This window comes from Ornithorhynchus anatinus, chromosome X1 (genome assembly GCF_004115215.2).
Source record: "Ornithorhynchus anatinus isolate Pmale09 chromosome X1, mOrnAna1.pri.v4, whole genome shotgun sequence".
NCBI classification, from domain to species: Eukaryota; Metazoa; Chordata; class Mammalia; order Monotremata; family Ornithorhynchidae; genus Ornithorhynchus; species Ornithorhynchus anatinus.
This window is the reverse complement of record NC_041749.1, coordinates 11460750-11483178: the sequence shown is the minus strand read 5'-3', so window position 1 is coordinate 11483178 and position 22429 is coordinate 11460750. Positions and strand designations below refer to the sequence as shown.

Here is a 22429-nt window from a genome sequence, read left to right as displayed (position 1 = left end):
TTAAGGCCTCGTACGTGAGTGCTAGGGGTTAAGGGGACGATAAAGATCAAGTGCTTGAAGGGTACAAAGGAACCAGAAATTTGGAATTTAAGGCTAAATGGCATATTCTTCCCATCCCCAAATTAATACAAAAGGTTCTCCTTATTACAGCACTCATCCATTAAAGCAAGATGTCTCAATATCTGGTAAGGCACATTCACCCCCATCGAAGGATCTTGAAATATGCTGGGGACATAGTGTCTGGGGAAAATAAAAGTTTACTGTAGAAGGACAGAGGACTTCAGAAATCATTCTTATCTTTCTCTCAATATCCGTGCCCTCTATGTAAATGGTTTCAAGTGCTGACAGAGCCCCCGGACTAAAGGGGAACTTTATTTTTTTTTTTGCATTCGCAGAAGTAGATAAGAAACATATGCAACAGTATTAGCCTTGGTCAAGGCCAAAGAGTAGTTTGGATAAACTGCCATGAGAAAATACCGTTTCTTAACCTATTTTTAGGCTCTGCCGATAGTTCCGTGTTAGATTTTAGATGCTTTATAACCTTTAGGGAAAAGCCACTTTAAAAGGTGTGCATAATTCTCCTAGAATTGAGGGAGATGGAATCTCAAGACAATTTATCTTTAACAGTAAAAATTGCAAGTGTCTAACCAGTGGATAATGTAACACAATTTTAATGTATTCTTTTAAAATCTGCATAGACAGCAGCAGCATGCAGTATGGGTAAAGCATTTTCAATAGAAAAGGTATAACAAGTTTTATCTCGGCATGTTATGCTGAAGCACCATGGGCATCCTAAAATTTTACCGATTTTACCATTTATGGTAGAATTGTAAAGTGGGCACTTAAGCAGTGGTTGGAGTCATTTTTTAAGCAAAACAGGTGGATGAAAGGTAGTCCCCGGAAACTTCACTTCGCTATTTCAACTCTGTAAAGGTTTACGCAATTAAGCTAAGAAACTAGGCTTTACTAATTTAATACACATGAATCATACCTGCCAAAGAACGCTCTGAGCAAGCATTTTTTTAGCCTCTCCAAATCCCTAGAACTAGGTAACAATCGGTAAGGCGTGTAATTATTTAATGTTTTATAGATTTAATCTAATTAAGGTCATACAGAGTATAGCAGACTAGATTGCAAGCTCCTTGTGGACAGAATAGAACCAACACTGTTATACTGTACTCTCCCAAGTGCTTAGCACAGGGCTCTACAAACAGCAAGCACTCAAAAATTACGACTGAATAAATGAATGAATAAAACTTCACGCCCACGAACCCAGTAACCTAGCATTTGATAAACAGGCCCTTTCAGCTTGGTACAATTCTGGGCAAAACAGGAAAGTACTCACTTGCCCAGGGCTAACATGAATTTTAAGACTGTTCAATGGCCAACATAAGAGGAGATCGTTTCTCCTCTTGCAGCCATTAGATGATGGTTAATGAAAAAGCAAATTTTCCTTGTTTTTTTAAATGGTATTTATGTGCTTACTAGGTGTCAAGCACTCTTCTAAGCACTGTGATAGACACAAGTTAATTAGGCCAGATACGGTCCCTGTCGCACATGGGGCTCACAGTCCGGGCAGGTGTTGAGTCTCCATTTTGCAGTTGAGGTAACTACGGCACAGAGAAGTTAAGAGACTTGGCCAAGGTCACACAGCAGGGAAGTGGCAGAGCCGGGATGAGAACCAAGATCCTCTGGCTCCCAGCCCATCCTATATCCACTATGCCACCCTGCTTCCCATGGCCCAGTGGTTAAATTCTGGAAAAGAATGAAAGTTGGGTGCCCATTTTTTACATCTTTCTAGTCGTCCCTTACTACCAGAACAGAAGAGCTTTACTTTCTGATACAGGCTAACAAATACCATAATTATTATTATTAACTCACCCAGAGTCCAAATTTGCCAATGAATAGAATTTATTCCTGTAAAACCTGATGAATGACTACCGCTAAATAAAGAGAATCTTTGGAGCCCACTAGATTGTAAGAGCCTCGAGGATAGGGATCACGTCAATGTTCCCTGTTTCTGTCTCCCAAGCATGTAGTACGGGGGCTTGCACAGAGCAGACACTCAATAAAAATACTACTGCTTGAAAAATCAATCCAATCAACTATATTTACTGAGCACTTACTATACACAGAGCACTGTACTAAGCACTTAGCAGCGTACAATATAACAGAATTGGTAGTAGCCTGCCCTAAAGAGCTTACAGACTGGGGTTTGGGGGGAAGGACGGACATTAATATAAATAAAATTGCAGATATGTACTTAAGTTTGATGGGGCTGATGGAGTGGGGAATAAAGGGTGCAAATTCTAGCGCAAGGGTGATGCAGAAGGGAGGCAGAGAAGAGGAAATAGGACTTGGTCAGAGAAGACTTCTTGGAGATGTGTTTTTAATAAGGCTTTGAAGGTAGGGAGAGTGAACATCTGTCAGATATGAAGAGGGAGGGAGATAGGATGTGGGTGAGGGATTAGTTACTAGATTGATGAGATCAAGGTAGAGTGAACAGACTGGCGTTAGAGGGGTGAAGTGTGCGGGGAGGGTTGTAGTAGGAAATCAGGGAAGTGAGGTAGGAGGGGGAAAGGTGACAGTACTTGCTAGTCAACGGGAAGGAGTTTCTGTTTGATGCGGAGGTTCTTGATAAGCGGGGAATCACAGAGCAAACATTTTGTGGAAGAAAATGTGGGTAGCAGAGTGAAGCACGGACTGAAGTGGGGATACGGGAGGCAGGGAGATCACTGCGAAGAGGCTGACGCAGTAATCAAGTCAGGACAGTCGAGTCAGTGCTTGGATTAATACGGTAGCGGTCTGAATGGAGAGGGAAGGGCGGATTTTACTGATGTTGTGAAGGCTGAGCCGCCAGAATCTGGTGAAAGATTGAGTGGGAGAGATGAGTCGAGGAAAACGCCAAAGTTACGAGCTCGTGAGCCGGGGAGGAGGGCGGTGGGTCTCCGGTGATGGGACAGTCATGGGGAGGACAAGGCTTGGGTGAGAATATGAGGAGTTCTGGTTTGGACATGTACATGTCCTGAAGGCAGGAGGAAACAGGAGACTGCAGAAAAGGAAAGAGGTCAAGGCTGGAGACAGCGATTTGGGAATCATCTGCTTAGAGGTGGTTGTCAAAGCCATAAAAGCAAATGAATTCTCCAATGCGGTGAGTATATGGGAGAAGGGAAAAGGACCCAGAACTGAGCCTTGAGCAACTCCAACAGTTAGGAGGAGGTGGGAGGCTGAGGAGGAGCCTGTGAAAGAGACTGAGAATGAACAGCCAGAGAGAAAGGGGGAGAAAGGAGGAGGACGGCTTCACTGAAACCATGTTGGATAATCTTCCCAAGACAAAGGGGGCTCTAGACAGTGTTGAAGGCATCTGAGTGGATAAGAAGGACGAGGACGGAATAGAGGCAGTTGAATCTGGCAAGGAGGAGATTCGCTGGTGACCTCTGAGAAGGCAGTTTCCGTGGAGTGACGGGGATGGAAGCCAGACTCCAAGAGGTCAAGGAGAGAAGTGAAGGAGAACAGGTGTTGACAAATCACTCAAGAAGTCTGGAGTGAAATGGTAGGAAAGAGACGGGATGATAACTGGAGGAAGCCATGGAGTCAAGGGAGGGTTTTTTTTTTTTATTATTACGACAGGGAAGACATGAGCACCTTCCAAAGCAGTGGGGAAGAAGCCACTGGAGAGTGAAGTTTAAGATGGCAGTCAAGAACGGAAGAAGGAAGGGAGCCAAATGTTTTGATAAAGTGCAAAGGGATGAGGTCAGCACAGGTGGAGGGGGTGGTGGCTTTGAGAGGAGGTGGGTGATCTCTTGAGATACTGCTGCGAAAGAAGAAAGAATCAGAAGGGGCAGAAGGAGGGAGGGCCTGGAAAGGAGGAGGGGAGATTTTAGGGAGATAATAATAACAATTGTATTTGTTAAGCGCTTATTATATGTCAGGCACTGTACTAAGTGCTGGGCTGCGTACAAGCAAATTGGGTTGGACACAGTCTCTGCCCCACATTGGGCTCACGGTCTCAATCCCCATTTTACAGATGAGGGAACCGAGGCACGGAGAAGTGAAGTGACTTGCCCAAGGTCACACAGCAGATAAGTGGCGGAGTCGGGATTAGAACCCACGGCCTCCTGACTCCCAGGCCCGGGCTCTATTCACTACACCATGCTGCTCCTCATGCCTGATGGCTTCAATTTTCTAAATAAAGCAAGTGGCCAGGTCACAGGGGCAAAAGATGCAAGAGGAAGGGATACGGGGGGTTTGAGGAGGGAGTTAAATATCCGAAACAACTGGTGAGGACGATGGGCACGGGAGTCAAACAGGACAGAGAGATAATGTCGCCAGGCAGAAGAGAGGGCACAGTCAAAGCAGGCAAGGATGAACTTGTGGTGGACGAGGTCAGCTTGATATCTATATTTCTGGTAGCATCACTGTGTGGCTCGTGCACAGGCGTGAAGGAAGTGGACTGTAGTGGGAATCCAGGGTTATGGGTTAGTGGTATGGGATCGACAAAGAGATAGGGGAGTGAGTGAGTTAAGTAGAGAAGGTGGTGCTCAGACCATCAATCTGGTCATCGAGGGAAGGTAGTTAAGGCACTGGGACTAAATGGGGCATGATGACTTGAGATTTGGATGGGGTCAAAAGATCGAGGTCTCTACGGGGAACAGGACAGATCTGGGGGGAGGGAGGTGTATGGGAGAGAAGGCGGGTGAGGAAACTGTGGTTGGACAGAGGGATTTCAGAGTGGTTAAGCGTGAGGATGAGTCCATCCTTTTCCTCAGCTCCCCTTCCCTTCCGCATCACCTCGACTCGCTCCCTTTGCCCTTCGCCTCCTCTCTCCGCCCCAGAGCATTTATATTCATATCTATAATTCTATTTATATTGATGCCTGTTTACTTGTTTTGATGTCTGTCTCCCCCCCTTCTAGACTGAAAGCCCGGTGTGGGCAGGGACTGTCTCTCTTTATTGCTGAATTGTATTTTCCAAGCACTCAGTACAGTGCTCTGGACAGAGTCATTGTTCAATAAATACGACCGAATGAATGAGTGGTAGGGACTGTACAGTGACTAGAGGTGATGAAAGCGAGTGTGTATCTGAGTTGGGGAGAGGGTGAGGTGAGGAGGAGCAGGAGGTCAGTGGAGTTGAGGGGTAACAGAAAGCGGCCCGCGGAAGGGTAGGCAGGAACGTCCACCTAGAGAGTGAAGTCCCCAGGGATCAACGTGGGAACGGAGAGAGAGAAAGAACGTGAGAAAGGGATTAAAACGGTCCAGAAAGTTGGACCTTGGGGGGTGGTAGATGACCGGGACTAGGAAACGGGGTTAAAACTCCCCGATCTAGACTGCTCCTTCTGCTCTTTGACGGCTACACTGTAACCGTATCGGAGTGGGCTGATTCACTAGAAAAGATGGTTCTTCTGGGGCTGGATGGCACCAATTTCCGAGACTGCACTGAAGCTTTCCGATCCTTGATTACAGGGGAGCTGGCACCGGGAAAGCTGGCCTGAATTATAGGCAAAGTACAGAATTGGCATTTCCTGCCAGAGCTGCAACAGAACAATTCTCTTCTTAGTTAAATGGCTTATTAACGAGGCTGCTGTGTTTGCATCAACAAGTTATTATAATGAGTCTAACTCTCTTTCCAGAACGCTACCTAATCAGGCAGCAGTTTGAAATTTTTGGTAAAAGCGGGAGGTGGCCTAATTTTAGGATTAGAATCTTAATAACAAATGCTTATCGGCGGATTCCCTAATGGGTAGTGAAGCTACCGCAGAAATACTTCCTGGGAAAATACCGTGAGAGCAGAAAGGCTTTCTGAAATTTAAGGAATAAGAAAATCTTACAAAACAGAAACCGATTCTGAAATAAAACCTAGCATTACTCATGTCTTCTATTCACCACCTAATAACTGTACTTCATAACCTCACACACCTATCAGTAGTAGGCTGCGAGACTAAATTTGGGAAAGAAACATTTTATGAAAAAAATAAAAATCAAAGATGCATTTTAATTAATAATTTTTGCGCACCTAAAATGTGCTATGCCAGTGTTCTCCAAACTGTGCCCCTGGCCATCAGTGGCCTGGCAAAAGGCTCTGGTGGCCCTGGCTATCCTCCTTCACCTTTCCCCTGGCTCATGTGTCTCCCCACTCTCTGCTGCACACTTCTGTTGCAGAGGATCTGGGTCAATGATAGTAGGAAGTGAGAAGGAACAGAGAAGAGAAAAATCAAGAAATGGCAACGGTCACAGTAGCAATAATAAAAGCTTAAGTCGCTCGATATTAACTCAATATTCTACAGAGGAAAACACGAACTACATACAACTATTAAAAACATTTTTTATTATTCTGTTTGCATTCTTCCTATTTCATTTGCCTGGTTTTTGCTCTCCAAAAAAAAAAAAGGTCAATCAAGTAGCATCTGCTGACAGACTATATATTTTGATCAAAAGTCATTTTATAGAAGTTTGTGTTCTAGTGAGGAGCTACTATGTATCATTTTTAGAAATGGTAATTACCAATATGATGGGACTTTTTTTTTAAAAAAAACCCCAAAATGAGTCATCCAGCAACTATAAGGTGCAGCAGTAGATTTGCACAAATTAAGAACCTCAAACTCACCAGTCATGGATGGTGCTATTTTCCTCTGTCCTTTATGGTCCACAGTACCTTCATATGCTACAGTGACATCGTACACTGCATCTAAATAATTCTTCATGGAGTCAATTGCAACATGTGTTGCTTTCACTCGTGGTGTTAAAACATGTTTTAACACTGAGAGACCTAGAAAAGCAAAACAAAATATGTTAAAGGAGGCTGACACAAAAATTCTTGGAGTTATATGACCTTTCCTCTTCACAGATGTCAAAATGAAGTTGATTTAATCTAGAGCTGATGACCTCCAACTCCAAGATGATATTATAAATTATTAAGTAAAGGGTTAAAAGGAACAGACTTTTAGTCAACCCAGATATTTTATATATGACAAGCAAATAAAAACAAAAACTGGTACACGATAATCACGCCTGCAGCAGGCAAACCTGACTGCAAGCAGAAAATAAGTTTAGGATCCTGTCGGCACTAATGAGATCCGACAAGAAAAAATACGGCTAATTACTACTTTTTAAACAATTAATCAATGGAATTTATTGAGCACTCACTACGTGCAGAGCACTGAATTAAGCACTTGGGAGAATACGGTATGACAGAATGAGAGGAGGCGTTCGCTGCCCGGAATGAGTTTTCAGTGTGGAGGATGAGCTTTTGGTCTATTTGGTTGAAACTGGCAGGAGAACACTAAATTCAATCCGTGTCCTTGAAGCAGCCTAAACACAGAATGCTTCCCTGTGAGTTTCCAGGATTTAGTCACTGAGAGCTGAGAGGGACAAACTTTTTTTTTTCTTTTTAATAGTACTGGCTGTCCTAAACTCTGGGATTGACAGAGGATAATTACTTTGGACACTGTCCCTGTACCACACAGGTCTCACGGTCTTAGTCGGAGGATTTAATCCCCATTTTACAGATGAGGCAAAGAGAAGTTGAGTGATTTACTCATGCCCACGCAGGAGAAAAGTGGCAGAGCCGGGATGAGAAACCAGGTCCTCCAACTCCCAGGCCTGGGCCCTACTTTTTGGTCACGAACATAACAAAACTAAATAACGCACCCAGAAGAGCAACCAAGATGAATAGGAGTGAGGCATATAAGAACGGCATTTGTTAAGCGCTTACTAGTTGCCAAGCACTGTTCTAAGCACTGGATCTTTCCCATGAAGATACACTGCCAAGATTATGACTCTTCATTAGATCACAGAGGACTGGCACTGAAGTTTATGATTCTGAGGATAGGAAGCTCCTAAGGAATGTCGCGGTTCAGTTCCTCCCCACTCATTTAGGAAGTTGGTAAGACGAGAAGAGTTCCCCCTCGCCCGTGAATTTTTTGGCTGAAGGGACGAGGGGTTCAAAGCCTGCCCTATTAACTTTAACATTGCTTCACTCTTCGTATTTTCTTTGTTTTCTTGTGCTTTGATTACGTTCTCCTTCTATGCTCTTCTCCTCTCCCAAATATATTACGAAGCCCCTGTGGTACAGAGATGTTTGAACTGATGTCCACGTAATCGACCCGGCACTGTATCCTGAACGGGTACATCGTAGAGGCTTAACAAATGAATAATAATACTATCACTATTATGCCAGGCGTCCTCCAAGCAATTATTTTGGGGTTAGAATCGTAGGCTGGATGAACTCACGGCACATACTCCAAATGTGGTCATTGTTGGAGTGCACAGGTCATCCCTCCCTGCACCTTAGATTACATCCATGTTTTAATAATAATAATGGTTGTATTTGTTAAGCGCTTACTATGTGCCAAACACTGTTCCAAGCGCTGGGGTAGATACAAGGTAATAATAATGTTGGTATTTGTTAAGCGCTATGTGCCGAGCACTGTTCTAAGCGCTGGGGGAGATACAAAGTAATCAGGTCGTCCACGTGGGGCTCACAGTCTTCATCCTCATTTTACAGATGAGGTAACGGAGGCACCGCGAAATTAAGTAACTTGCCCAAAGTCACACTGCTGACAAGTGGCGGAGCCGGGATTAGAACCCATGACCTCTGACTCCTGAGCCCGGCGCTTTCACTGAGCCACGCTGCTTCTCAGGGTGTCCCACGTGGGGCTCACATGGTCATAATCCCTATTTTACAGTTGAAGTCACTGAGGTACAGAGAAGTGAAGTGACTTGCCCAAAGTCACACAGCTACGTGACAAAGCAGGATTAGAACTCCAAGACCGTGCTCTTTCCACTGAGCCACGCTGCTTTGCAAACAGAAATGCCCTTTCACCTCATCTTTTAACGACATGCGATCTGAATGTTATTTTTAGAATACCCCAGAATTGATAAAGACCGATTTTTAAAAAAAGTTAAGGGCATTTTTCGCCAGCCAGCCGATGCTGACTATTCCCAAAGACGAATATTTATGCCTTTCAATTCCATTTCCTTAGCCTCCAGAAAGGATTGGACCCCCTCCGAGATTTTTGTAAATGAAAACCTGGCAGTGCCTTCCACCCACAGATTTGGCACAGTGGTTCACACCCACAGAGCCTAATGCACAAAGCTTGCTTTTCAACTTCAGAAGCCACTCTTCTTTTAGAAACTCTAAGGGGAAGATAAAACATTCCATTCTCCTCTTCTGGAAATCTCTCCATAATCGGCATAGTCCTCAATATCTGGAGTTCCCGTATTCAGACACAAATGATCCTGTGTGTTCCATTTTAAAAAACTGTTAGCCAAACTCAGACAGTTCAGACCTGGGGGGAGGGGGAGAACCTTGAACATTATAAAGTGACAAAACCACAGATAAATACGCCAATTAAACTCAGGAAAAAAACAACCAGTCATTCACAACAGGAAACAGAATAAGGTAAGGCGACTGACTGAAGCATGCACACGTATCCTTTAGCACACGTGTACAGTCGCCCATATAAACAAGAAAAATAAAAATGTTAACAAGTGGAAAAGGGCATTCTTAATTCCAAAATGATGGGAGCCCAAATTTACCACATACGGATGCTTCCAGTTTCAACTCTAGGAAAAATGAATTTAATAGACGGAACAAAGTTTTTGTTTTTAATTTTAAGCAATCACTCCTGCTTGTGATCAGAGGGGAAAAAAAAACAACCGAAAACTCTTTTTCTCGATTGCTACCCACAGTGGGAAAAATCTGTGATCTCAAATTCCCATAAAATGTACATCCAGTAAATAACTTCTACTTTTCAATTTCCCTAGCATTCTACTCTTTCACATTGAACCGGTAGTCAAATGTGGTTTTTCAAGGCAAAGACTTATAGGAATTAAAAAATTCCAAACAGAAAAATGCTCATTCAAGATCTGATCAATTACAGGTTGCGCGTGAAGACAAGAATTTTAATCTAGTTTATTGCAATTGTTTCCTTGTACGGTCGTTGGCTGTGTACTATTCTTTCCCTTTCAGTAAAAAGGTGCAAACCACTTCTTCATATCATTTCTGTCCAAATCATGGGTACGTTAAGATGATTGAGTCTTCTGAAAAAGGTGACTGATTTGAAAGCTTTTGTCAACTTCAGGTAAATCATGCCTCCTGAAACATGACAGAACTGGAAAAAATAAATTAATCTTGACTTGATATCATATTTACTAGGATAATTGCTTCCACTGTGAGATTCCGTTACCCCGACTGAGGAGGAAACATATTTTGTACCAAATTACGGCCTCTCCTTCAGCAAACATCGCTGGAGCTTTGCAAACTCCGCAGAACAGCTTTCCTTTCCAGAGTCGGTACGTGCCGTTCATTCCCTGTTTGGCGTAGCCGTCCGTTCACTGGCCACTAACCTCACTAAGCAGCTCACGCTTCGCTGGAGTTCCACAACTCAAAGTGACTGCAAAGGAGCAAAATGGCTCGAGATGCCTCGCGCTTACTGGGAGTGGAAGGCCCGACCCCCACAGCCCGGAGAGGATAAACTCGGAAGCAAAGGCTGCGCTACAGGGAGGCGGTGAAGTTAATTGAGTGCCTACACAATTGCGGTCCTTGGGAGAGTTCAAAAAAAGTAAGAGGCAATCTCAAGTGCTCTACTGAGGTCCTCTTCTTTCTCCCCTCCTTTGAATCTAATCTTTTTCCTTTCTGTTTTCATTTTATTAAGGATAACTAATTTATTTCCCCTAAGGCCTTCTGAATTCTTCTGAAACACACAACTGGCCTACAAACAATTCAACAACATACACCTTGTGAGTTGACTCGTCCATATTCCAGAAAGAATTAAATGCATGTACGGTGAATTTGCCAGGGCAGTAAACTAGGCATTCTGATCATCTGCAACATTTGGTGGCAATACTTTTATCCCCATCTTGCACACCTGAAGTTTTCCCTGCTTAATTTTTCTTTTCTTCTGGTTACATCTTTCTATCGCCTCAACTTTTTTTTTTTTGCCACTCACAACTTTTTGTTTTACATCTGTACATTTTTATTTATATATTCTGCTATCTTAGCCTTCTTCCTTTTATCTTTAAACTATTGTTTCTATCGCCCATGTATTGTAAACTCTTTGTGAGCAAGAATTCTCTCTCTCATATCTACATTACCCTCCCCCACACTTAGTACAGCACTTAGCACTGAGCAGGAATTCAATACTATTGATTCAATTCAATAGATATTATCAATTTAATTGGAATTTTCTTTAAATTCTGAACGATTAAGAATTTGGAATTCTTTTCTACAAAACTGAAAACACCCCAACAGCTCATTTTTCATGAGAGCAGAACTATAAAATAAATGCAGTAAGGTATTAAATACAAATATGGAACAAATGTATCTGAAAGCATTAAGTACAGCTCTCACAAGCGAAAAGCAGTTCATCCAGCTCATAAAAACCACATCGAAAATCCTCAATGTGTAATTCCAGACACTAATCTTCTGTTATTATAGTTACAATAAAACTTGGGAAAGAGGGCTTACACACACACACTCTAAAATAAGAGCAATAAAATAAAGACTAACTCAACATCACTATGAATGTCTGTACATTTTGCAGTTATCCTGGATTTGAAATAGATCAGACTTGCAAGACCCCCCAAAACGGGTAAGAGTAACATTGTTTCCATTCTTCCAGTCCACTACAAGATCAATTTTATGTCACCACCATCATTTCTAGGGAAAATGCTCAGTCCCCCTTCCTGCTGTATGACCTCGGGCGAATCCCAACCTGTCGGTGCCAGCTCCTTCTTCTGTAAAATGGGGATAAAAATATCTGTTCTCTCTCCCTCTTGGACTGTGAGCCCCATGAGGGAGAAGGATTGCGTCTGAACTGGCTATCTTGTATTATCCCCAGCACAAGCACATCATAAACTCGCAATGAGTACCACGGTTATTATTTAAGAAAATAATTGAGCTTTGTCTTTAGAATAAGGAGATATATGAAAGACTACTAGGATTCTGGAAGGGAGGCTAAGAAACACAAAAGAATCAAACTGATTAAGAGCCTCAGAACAAGCCAGGATTCTTCAAACTGCTTTAACTGCAATTTTTCTTGGAACGTACATGTGCTCTCAAAGAATTAACTTAACTCTCTCTAACTTATAGATAGCACACTATCATAATACTAATAATAATAATAATGTTGGTATTTGTTAAGCACTTACTATGTGCAGAGCACTGTTCTAAGCGCTGGGGGAGATACAGGATAATCAGGTTGTCCCCCGTGAGGCTCAGAGTTAATCCCCATTTTACAGATGAGGCAACTGAGGCACAGAGAAGTTAAGTGACTCGCCCACAGTCACACAGCTGACAAGTGGCAGAGCCGGGAGTCGAACCCATGACCTCTGACTCCGAAGCCCAGGCTCTTTCCACTGAGCCACGCTATCATCCAAAGCAGCGTGGCCTAGTGGAAAGAGTATGGGCCTGGAAGCCAGAGGACCAGGGTTCTAATACTAGTTTCACCACTTATCAGCCTTGGAGCCTTGGACAAGTCACTTAACCTTTCTGTGTCTTAAAGCCCTCATTTGCAAAATGGGGATTCCATACCTGTTCACCTTCCTATTAATTTATGAATTCAATCATATTTATTGAGTGCTTACTCTGTGCAGAGCACTGTACCAAACACATGGGAGAGTAGAATACAACAATAAACAGACATATTCCCTGCCCACAAGCTTACGGTCAGGGGAGGTGGGGGCGCTGAGGGAAGGGAGAGGAAGACAGACAATTATATAAATTACAGATATGTACTTAGACCCTGAACCCCAAGTGGGACCTGATTATCTTGTGACCTTGGGCAAATCACTTAACTTCTCTGTGCCTCAGCCACCTCATCTGTAAAATGGGGATGAAGACTGTGAGTCCTACGTGGGACGACCTGATTACCTTCTATCGACCCCAGCGCTTACAGCCGTGCTTGGCACATAGTAAGTGCTTAACAAATACCAACATTGTTATTATTATCTTGTATCACGCCAGCACTTAGTACTGTGGGTTCTTTAAGAAGAGCATTTACTGTAGGGCTTGACAAACAGTAAGCGCTTAACAAATACCACAATTAAGGAAACCCACATGACGCCATATGCATTCTGCGGGCAGGCCATCGCAGAGCTTTGGTCTGTGAGGACCACTGAATACTCCTGATTTGCTCCAGAGCCACTGTCGGGTTCGTGCTCACTTGGGTGCCGTCCTGAGCTCTGGAACTGGGTGGCAGGAGCCTCTACGTTGAACGTCAAAGTGCCCAGGACTGAATCCATACGGGACGGTGGAACGACCAGCTGGAAATATGACTGTCTGTTTTAAAACCCAACAAACGGTGACCTTAGCTCAGAGACTCAGTGAGAAGAGGAAAACTCCACTTGACGCTCATAACCTTACACAGGGGTCAGCGGTGCAGAGGGATTCAGAGAAGACACTGAATAAATAAAGCCCTAAGACGAGCTCAGACAGAAGTGGGTGCGGATCTAAGTAGGGCTGTTCTTTTTCAAAGACGTCACTGACGATGGCGACGCGTGTGAGTGTGGCTGAAAAGACCAGTGCGTGATCCATAAGCCTCTTGTATTGTTCGTCCGTAAGCACAGATCCTTTCACGCCACTGGTTTTGACTCACACAGGTTTTATTTCCATTTTCTGTTCTGACGTCCCAGTTTGGGCAAAGCTTTCGCTAGAGGAGAGCAATGGTGCTTCTGCCCGCTGCCTGCCAGTGGAGTCTGCCTGCTGCACTTGTTTCTCAACAGTCCACCGTTTATAGAATTAAGACTGTGTTTCCCCAGGTCTTTAGGCCTTCGACTTGGTACAGATCTTGCTGTCACCATTCTTCGTCTTGCAGCCTCCCCAAAGCCAAACTGACCTTTTTGTTTCTGTTTTCTAGCTCCATTTGTGAACCACTGAATAATGTATTACCTAAGGAACAGAATTCGGTGACAGCTTTAAATTCGTTTTCCCATAACGCTACAGGATATGTATCAAGGCCAGATTCCAAAATTTCTGGGAAATAGGAAATTCCTTTATGCTATTGTAATAACTAGCCGCCACTGATGAATTTTTCTTAAAGCCATTCAAAGCCTAACCACGACGGTGGCATTTTGGTAAAATTAATTCAAAGCATAATGACTACGGTCCTCTAGACTATAAGCTCGTGGTAGGCAGGGAATGTGCCTGTTTGTTATACTGCACTCCCCCAAGCGCTTCAAACGGCACTCCGATGGTTGCATAAAATGAGTTCTTTAAGAACATCTTTTATTGTAGCAATTTATTACTTGTTTCAAACCCGTATCGGAGTCAACTTTGTTTACTCAAAACATTCTGTAAAACACATGTTGCTTATGTTCCTCAAAAAAAGGGCTGATTTTTGAATCGAAGGACGTCGCTCGAAAGAGATTAAGTCCTAAGCACGGAACAGGGAAACATCGGGAGTGTTACTTCATTACTCATAATTCATTTGTCGACGGGCCACACTAACTCAGTCTGATTTGACTGATTCCTAAGAGCAGCCAGAGTCCGGGATTCTAACTTTTATTCTACCATTAATTACCGGCTATATGACATTGGCCAAATCATTAACTCTTTTGGTATTCTGGCTTCTCTATCTAAATATAGGTACTATTTTACTTGAAGCCACCAACTTTAAAAGAGCCCCCTTCCCCCTTCACCTCAGCTCAGCTGAGTCCCCTTTCCCTCTGCTTCCCCTCTCCTCCCCACCTCATCCTCTGCTCCTACCCCTTCAGCACTGTGCTCATTTGTATATATTATCTATTACCCTATTTATTTTGTTAATAAGGTGTACATCCCCTTGATTCTATTTATCGTGATGATATTTTCTTGTTTTTGTTTTGTTCTGTTTTGCTCTGCTGCCTGTCTCCTCCGATTGGACTGTGAGCCCGTCACTGGGCAGGGATTGTCTCTATCTGTTGCCGAATTGTACACTCCAAGCGCTTAGTACAGTGCTCTGCACATAGTAAGCGCTCAATAAATACTATTGAATGAAAAGAAAACATGTTGTAAGGACAAAGGAGTTATGTGAAGCATTTCACTTTTTGAAAGACAGCAAAACAGAAAATTCATAGTGCTATTGCTCAATACAGTCACCTTTGAATTCATTGAGGGAGTTTACTTTTTCCAGGCATAGCTTTTTACGATTCCCCAGATGCTTTTAAATTTCAACTTACCTGCTTTAGAAGCAAATGACTGACTATCTGCAATTACTTTCGGAAGCTCTGGATTGTACCGTGTTCCTTCTGGAAAAATCACAAGATACATCTGTGGGATATAAAGAAAGAGGGCTTTTTTTTTTTTTGGCTTGTTTACTTTAAATTAACTTGCATTCCTAAATCTAGCACAGCATTTCTTAAGGGGGATAAAGCTATTTTATACATCATCTGCTTTACAAACACAATTGGAAGGAACAGCGTTTGAAAATATTTAGCCGGCTCTTAACAGTGAGACATATTTCAGAGGTAGGCTTGACATTTAGAAGACAATAGTAGGGATCCAACAATTTTTCCAGTTAGATGGTGGTTCTAGTGATAATTCCTGATCCCAAGCTTCACTAGGAAACGATGCTTCACACAAATAACTCGATCCAGGAATATTTCGGGTACATTTTACACGGTCAATTTTGGACTGCGTTAGAAAAAAATAAAATAAGGTTCCACTACGTATCTCATATCAGTCTTAAAAATGCAAGCTGCAGTGATTCTGAACAAAGCAAACCTAACTAGCAGACCCCGGGAAGCAAAAAGTTGAGAATCCACAGAACAATATTAGCTAACTACTTAATGCTTCCCAGAATAACCCTTCCTTAACTAATACCAATAAACCTACAAAGCAGCAGTTCAGATTTCTTTCACCTGCCCAACTCCTTCATGGGCTCTTTCTCTCCCTTCCATCCCCTAACTGTTGTGGTTCCTCAAGGGGTTCCTCAGTTCTCGGTCCCCTTCTGTTGTCCATCTATACTCACTTCCTTGGTGAACTCAATCGCTCCCATGGCTTCAACTATCATCTCTGCACAGATGACCCCCAAATCTACATCTCCTCCCCTGTTCTCTCTCCCTCCCGCCAGGTTCGTATCTCCTCCTGCCTTCAGGACACCTCCACCTGGATGTCCGCCCGCCACCTAAAACTCAACCTGTCCAAGACCGAGCTCCTTATCTTCCCTCCCGAACCCTGTCCTCTCCCTGCCTTTCCCATCACTGTGGACGGCGCCACCGCCCTTCCCGTCTCACAAGCCCACAACCTCCGTGTCAACCTTGACTCCGCTCTCTCATTCACCCCACACATCCAAACCGTCACCAAAACCTGCCGGTCTCACTTTCACGACATGGCCAAGGTCCTCCCTTTATCTCTATCCAAATCGCTACCTTGTCGGTACAATCTCTCATCCTCTCCCGACTGGATGACTGCATCAGCCTCCTCTGATCGCCCATCCTCCTGTCTCTCCCCGCTTCAATCTATACTTCACTCTGCTGCCCGGATTATCCTTCTACAGAAACGTTCTGGGCATGTCAACCCCCCTCCACAAATCTCTCCGGTGGTCACCCATCAACCTTCTCATGAAGCAAAAACTCCTCACTCTTGGCTTCAAAGCTGCCCATCCCTTTGCCCCCTTCTACTTCACCTCCCTTTTCTCCCTCTCCATCCCAGCCCACACACTCCGCTCCTCTGGAGCTCACCTCCTCACTGTGCCTCATTCTCGCCTGTCCCACCCTGGACCCCTGTCCCACGTCCTACCTGTGGCCTGGAATGCCCTCCCTCCTCTCATCTGCCACACTCACTCTCTTCCCCTCTACGAAGCCCTACTGAGAGCTCACCTCCTCCAGGAGGCCTTCCCACACTGAGCCCCCCCTTTCCTCTGCTCCTCCTCCCCTGCCCATCGCCCCGACTCCCTCCCTCTGCTCTACCCCTTTCCTGCCCCACAGGAAATTTGTACAAATTTATTATTCTATTTATTTTATTAATGATGTGTATATATCTATAATTCTATCTATTTTGATGCTATCGATGCCTACTTGTTTTGTTTTGTTGTCTGTCTCCCCCTTCTAGACTGTGAGCCCACTGCTGGGTAGGGATTGCCTCTATCTGTTGCCGAGTTGTACTTGCCAAGTGCTTAGTATAGTACAGTGCTCTGCACACACTGAGCGCTCAATAAATACGACTGAACGAATCAGTGAATGAATGAATGAAAACTGATTTGAGATTCGAGAAGGCATTTGGGGTTGGTAATGGTGAAAACACTATGAAAATTGAGGATTTTTCCGAATCCTGCTCATCACCCCAATCCTGGTCAGCCTCAAAGAAACAAAAATTAAGTGACCAGCCAATTCTTTTTCATTTACAAGTATTTCCTTAAACAGATCGCGTGAGCTGAGAAGTTTGCGAACGTCATTGGATATAGCTATTTTGCTTATCTGTTCCTTCCTCAGAGGTCTCGGGGGATGATACTGGATAATTGTTCTCTTGCTAGAAATGTGTTTTCACTCATCTTAATGATTCCCATTAAATCAAAACCTCCTGTTCAATGAGTACAGAAATCTGTTCGAGGGATTCAAGACTGAAATTAATCAATATCTGGCTTCAAAATTTCCCCAGGGAACAAGTACATTAACAAAAGGAAGAGATAAGATAAACTGACAGATGCTGAAGCTCAGTCTTGATAAGATGAAGGAAATATCGAGGCGCTCTTTCTTGGGAAAGAGGAAAAATCATTTTTTCAGTACCAAGAATGATAACTACCGTTGAGATGACTTTTTTCCAAAGAGTCAAAATCCTATTTCCTCGAATCTTCATAACATTAATACAACTGCCCTACCTCACGTATATTTGATAGACATGATCTCGTTTTATTCTCATGATGTTCCTGTGAGAAAGAAGGGGATTAGTATTACTCCTATTTTCAGAGATTCTAAGAAAAGGTGCCATGACAGGGCTGTTTTTTCCCCAAAGAGACACCTTTTATTGATAGTTTCATTAAAAAAAAACCACAACAACTCCCTTTCCTCTAAATAGATTAAAGACACTCAATATTACAGCCTAACAATCTTTAGAAGGAAAGGGAAAGGGAAGAAGCAAGCAGCATCTGCTGCAGCCTAATAGTTCACGGAAGAGTTTTGTCTTCTGGTCAGAGAAATACACTTTCAAAAATCTCTACAAAAGGCAAGAATGGCAAAATACAAGGTCCTTTCACGTTACATGACGTCTACTCTTACAACCTAAGGAGTCTATATATTGCCTACAGTTAAGAAAATGAAAGAACCAGAGATCAAGAAAATGTGTTTTTATCTTTTTACAACCGAACAAGAAACGACCAGTCAGTGGCAAGTCTTTAATTTCCCATGCCAGATAGTAAAGGAGGAGACTTTAGAATATGGGGATGTCGTAAGATCGCTCAAACAGTTGGTGTATGCATTAACTGAAATTCATTCAGTCTCACTTTGAAGCAGGGGAGAGAGGCAAGAAGATGGGGAGAAGGGAAGGGTGACAAAGGGAGGAAACGGAAAAGCTCAAAATCTCGCATCACCGAGTTAATATTTCTCGGTTCTTCGCACTCACGTAAGGCAACGGAATTAATGCTTCAGAGGCAATTACCAAAGCCACTCTAGAAGTGGAAGATTCAAGAGTGAATGCCAGAGAGCCCATGCTAACCAATAGCTAAGTAGCAGACAAACCACAAGGTGAACAGCTAGGTCTCTACAGCGACTTCCTTTGGCTGGTAGAAGTGAGATTCTTAAAGGACTAAGAGAGCATGATATCAACTACGTTATGGACAAATAAGAATGCTAAATAAAGACTGCTCCAAGTAGGCGATACGAGAATCCGTCAAAGGCGAGCTGAATCTTGGGAGATGTAATTTACACGGGTGAAACGTGAATAAAATACATCTGGCCCTGAGCACTATAAGAAGGATGCTTAGATAGCAGTCCCCTGGCATTCACAACTTGCTGAATTCACACTCCGCGTCACGGCGGCAGGCGGCCCGGGTCCTGCTCTGGCTCCCTGTTGCTTCTCTGGTCGCCGGCAGCTGCAGCCACCCTCTTCGACGGCTGGCCCGTCAGTCCCGCCCCGCCGCGTCGTCCCCCTTTCTGGAGAGCCCAGAGAGACGGGAGTCGTCGGATACACTTTATGGTGCTTTAAGTGCAGCCGCGGTCAGGGTCCGATAGTATTTTGGTTTCACCTCATTCACGGGGGTTGTCTCTCACCAATCCCCCGGGCCTACTGAGGACATCGGTGAAAGAAGAAGGGAAAGTGAAGGGAGCCGAAGACGGCTGAAGCGTAGCCTGCGTCGACCCGAGACGGTTTTTAATCGGCTTCCGTTTCAATTCAAACCCCTCATCGACACGCGGGAGGATCCGAGCCGCATCTCTGGCCGTAAAGGAGGCGGGAGTACTGCCTCTGGCTCAGAGGACCGTATTTTACCCTCTAGGGCCTGTTCCTTTTCATCTTTCAACCCTTTCTCTCACTGTGTACACGTGCATTTTGCTCATAATTTACATGCGAAGCTCTCTGATTTAAATACATTTTAAATCGGAGATCGTGGAATAAGTGAATGACAATTTTCCAACTAAAAAATCTGCAGTAGATATTTTCCCTTCCATAACCATCTGCAATAAAAGGGGATCTATTTCTTTTGGAGGCATCATAAGGGAACGCTTTCAATATATTCTTATTTTCATTTGGAAATTAAGAAACCACTGCATTCCAGAAGCACTTCCAAGAAAAGAGAGCAATTTAGTGGTCTGGTACCCTCCACATCTGAACCGCAAAAACAGAAGGCAGCTTTATAGCCACAGCGGCAGGTTTGTTCTTTCATTCGTTCATTTGTTCAATAGTATTTATTGAGCGCTTTCTGTGTGCACAGCCCTGAAGTAAGTGCTTGGACAGCACCATTTTTTTTTCCAATTAGATCCCCCACCCCACCGCATGGAGACCAAAGAAACAGGAAAGCCTATAAAATATCAAAAAGAGCCTCAAGCTTTGGAAAGTTTTCCCAGACTAAGCCCCCCTCTTCCTCTGCTCCCGCTCCCTATCGCCCCAACTCGCTCCCCGTCCCCACATGTGCAGATATGTACACATTCATAATCATAATTCTATTTATTTTTATTAATGATGTGTATAGCTCTACAGTGCCTTTTATTTCTAATCATGCTACTGATGCCTTCTTTTCTTCTTTTGATGTCTGTCTCCCCCCCTTCCAGACTGTGAGCCCATTGTGGGCCGGGACTATCTCTATTTGTTGCTGAACTGCATGTCCCAAGCGCTTAGTACAGTGCTCTGCACACAGTAAGCGCTCAGTAAATCCGATTGAACGAATGAATGAGAGGCTGAACGTAGTGAACCCCCGTCACTTTCAGGTTTCAGTGTTCCCTTTGGGAGGTAATTCCAGCTGGAGGTACGGGAAGTCAAATGGAAAAGGAAGAGCCTGCCAAATGGGGATTAAAACTGTGAGCCCCATGTGGGACAAACTGATCACCTTGTATCCCCCGGCGCTTAGAACAGTGTTTTGCACATAGTAAGCGCTTAATACCACAATTTATTTTTTATTTATCTGCCCCCAGATCCCGGTGAATAGAAGGCCTTTTTAAAGGGGACCCATCATCTTCTAGCAGCTCGGCACCACAACTTCTGCAGTTCTGACTTCTCCAGAATCCGCAAAAGACCTACTGAGTCGATGAGTTGACGAGACCTATATTCAGCTCTGAGAGAACAGCCTATTTCACTTTAGTGACCATTACAGCAACTATTATCCTTCCTCAGTGAACCACAGGAAACTGCCCTCATTTGAGCTATATGCAGAGAATTTTGCATCACACTGGGATAGGTAATGGCACATCACCAAAGTCCACTCCCGACTGTGGCAAATTTACAATGTTTCAGCACGTGCCAAAGATCCCGGCACCATTTTCTGACATCGCTGAAAGAGCATCCATAAATTAAGCCGTTGTCTATACCGTGTCCCATTAGATTCCAAAGTGCCAAATGCTTTTACAGAACACAAGCGTCAACGCAGAAGGGAAACCCATTTTTGCTTCCAATGACATTGTGCGTTGCAAAGCATTTTACAACCACCATATTCACGTGGATCACATTCATGAACGTTCTTCCTCGCTCAGAAGAATGACACGCTTGAAGCTTTATTCATGCAGCAAACCAGATTGTGTTAGCAGTGCATTCCCAGAAAGCTATGTGGATGATTAAATGACTTTTCTGAATCTGCAAAATGGGACAGATTCACAGCCCAAAGAATCAACGGTATTTAAGGTTTCGCACTGGCGTACTAGATCCCTGGATCTAGTAGAGTCAGCTCAGTCGAGAATCTCCTCTGGCAAGCCAGAGATGAATTTCCCCTATCTGTAATTTATTTCGAATACCTGTCGCTCCGTCTAGACTGTAAGATCTTTGTGGACGGGGATCGTGCCAACCAACTCTGCTGAGTTGTGTACTCTCAAGTGCTTAGTACAGTAAGTGTTCAATCAATTTTAGCTATAAGGAGAAGTAAATAAAATTAAAAAAAATATATGGTGGTATTTGTTAAGCGCTTACTATGTGCAAAGCACTGTTCTAAGCGCTGGGGGGAGATACAAGGTGATCAAGTTGTCCCACGTGGGGTTCACAGTTTTAATCCCCGTTTCACAGATGAGGTGACTGAGGCACGGAGAAATTAAGTGACTTGTCCAAAGTCACACAGCTGGCAAACAGCGGAGCCGGGATTAGAACCCACGACTCCCAAGCCCGGGCTCCTTCCACTGAGCCACGCTGCTTCTACGGGCCTGGGAGTCAGAGGACCCGGGTTCTAATTCCGCTTCTTCCGCTTGCCTGTGTGACCTCGGGCGGGCCACTTCACTCTCTGTGCCTGTTACCTCACCCACAAAATGGGGATTAAGACCGTGAGCCCTACGTGGGCCAGGGACTGCGTCCGGTCCGGTTATCTTGAATCTACCCCAGCGCTTACTGTGGTGACTGGCACACAGTAAGCACGTGATATCATAAAAAAACAAAAAAACAAAAATCCCACGGAAGGATTGAACAGCAGCCCAGAATTCTGCTATCTAGGCATCACACTGTCCACCGGTGCAAGGGTAGAGACAGAGACGGCAGACCAAAGCCAGAAAACTGAGCACCGTACTCAGCGCTTGGGAGAGAAGAACACAACAAGAAACAGACACGTTCCCCACCTACAACGAGCTTAGGGCCTAGCCTACTCCATCCTTGGGCGACTGAGGTGGGGTTAATACGGTGGCCCAAATCTCTGCCACCAGGGACCTGTGGAAGTGAGCCATTCCTATTGCTTCTCCCGTGGGAACGGCTACCCCCGGCAGCAACTGGGAGCAGCACGAGAGACGTCGTCTTAGCCGGAGCTGCTGTAGGAGAAGCAGCGTGGCTCGGTGGAAAGAGCCCGGGCTTGGGAGTCGGAGGTCACGGGCTCGAATCCCGGTTCTGCCACTTGTCAGCT

The 22429-nt window shown here is 44.2% G+C and overlaps 1 protein-coding gene across 1 annotated transcript in view; it reads right to left on the bottom strand.

Moving 5' to 3' along the window:
- The window catches only part of AGPAT5 (1-acylglycerol-3-phosphate O-acyltransferase 5), a 62510-nt gene that overhangs the window by 5377 nt on the left and 34704 nt on the right, over positions 1–22429 (bottom strand). Inside the window, exons 5-6 of the mRNA XM_029050582.2 lie at positions 15153–15243; positions 6604–6765 (exon numbers count right to left, since the gene is read on the bottom strand). Coding sequence (XP_028906415.1) covers positions 6604–6765; positions 15153–15243 — 253 coding nt within the window. The remainder of the gene's footprint in view (positions 1–6603; positions 6766–15152; positions 15244–22429) is intronic.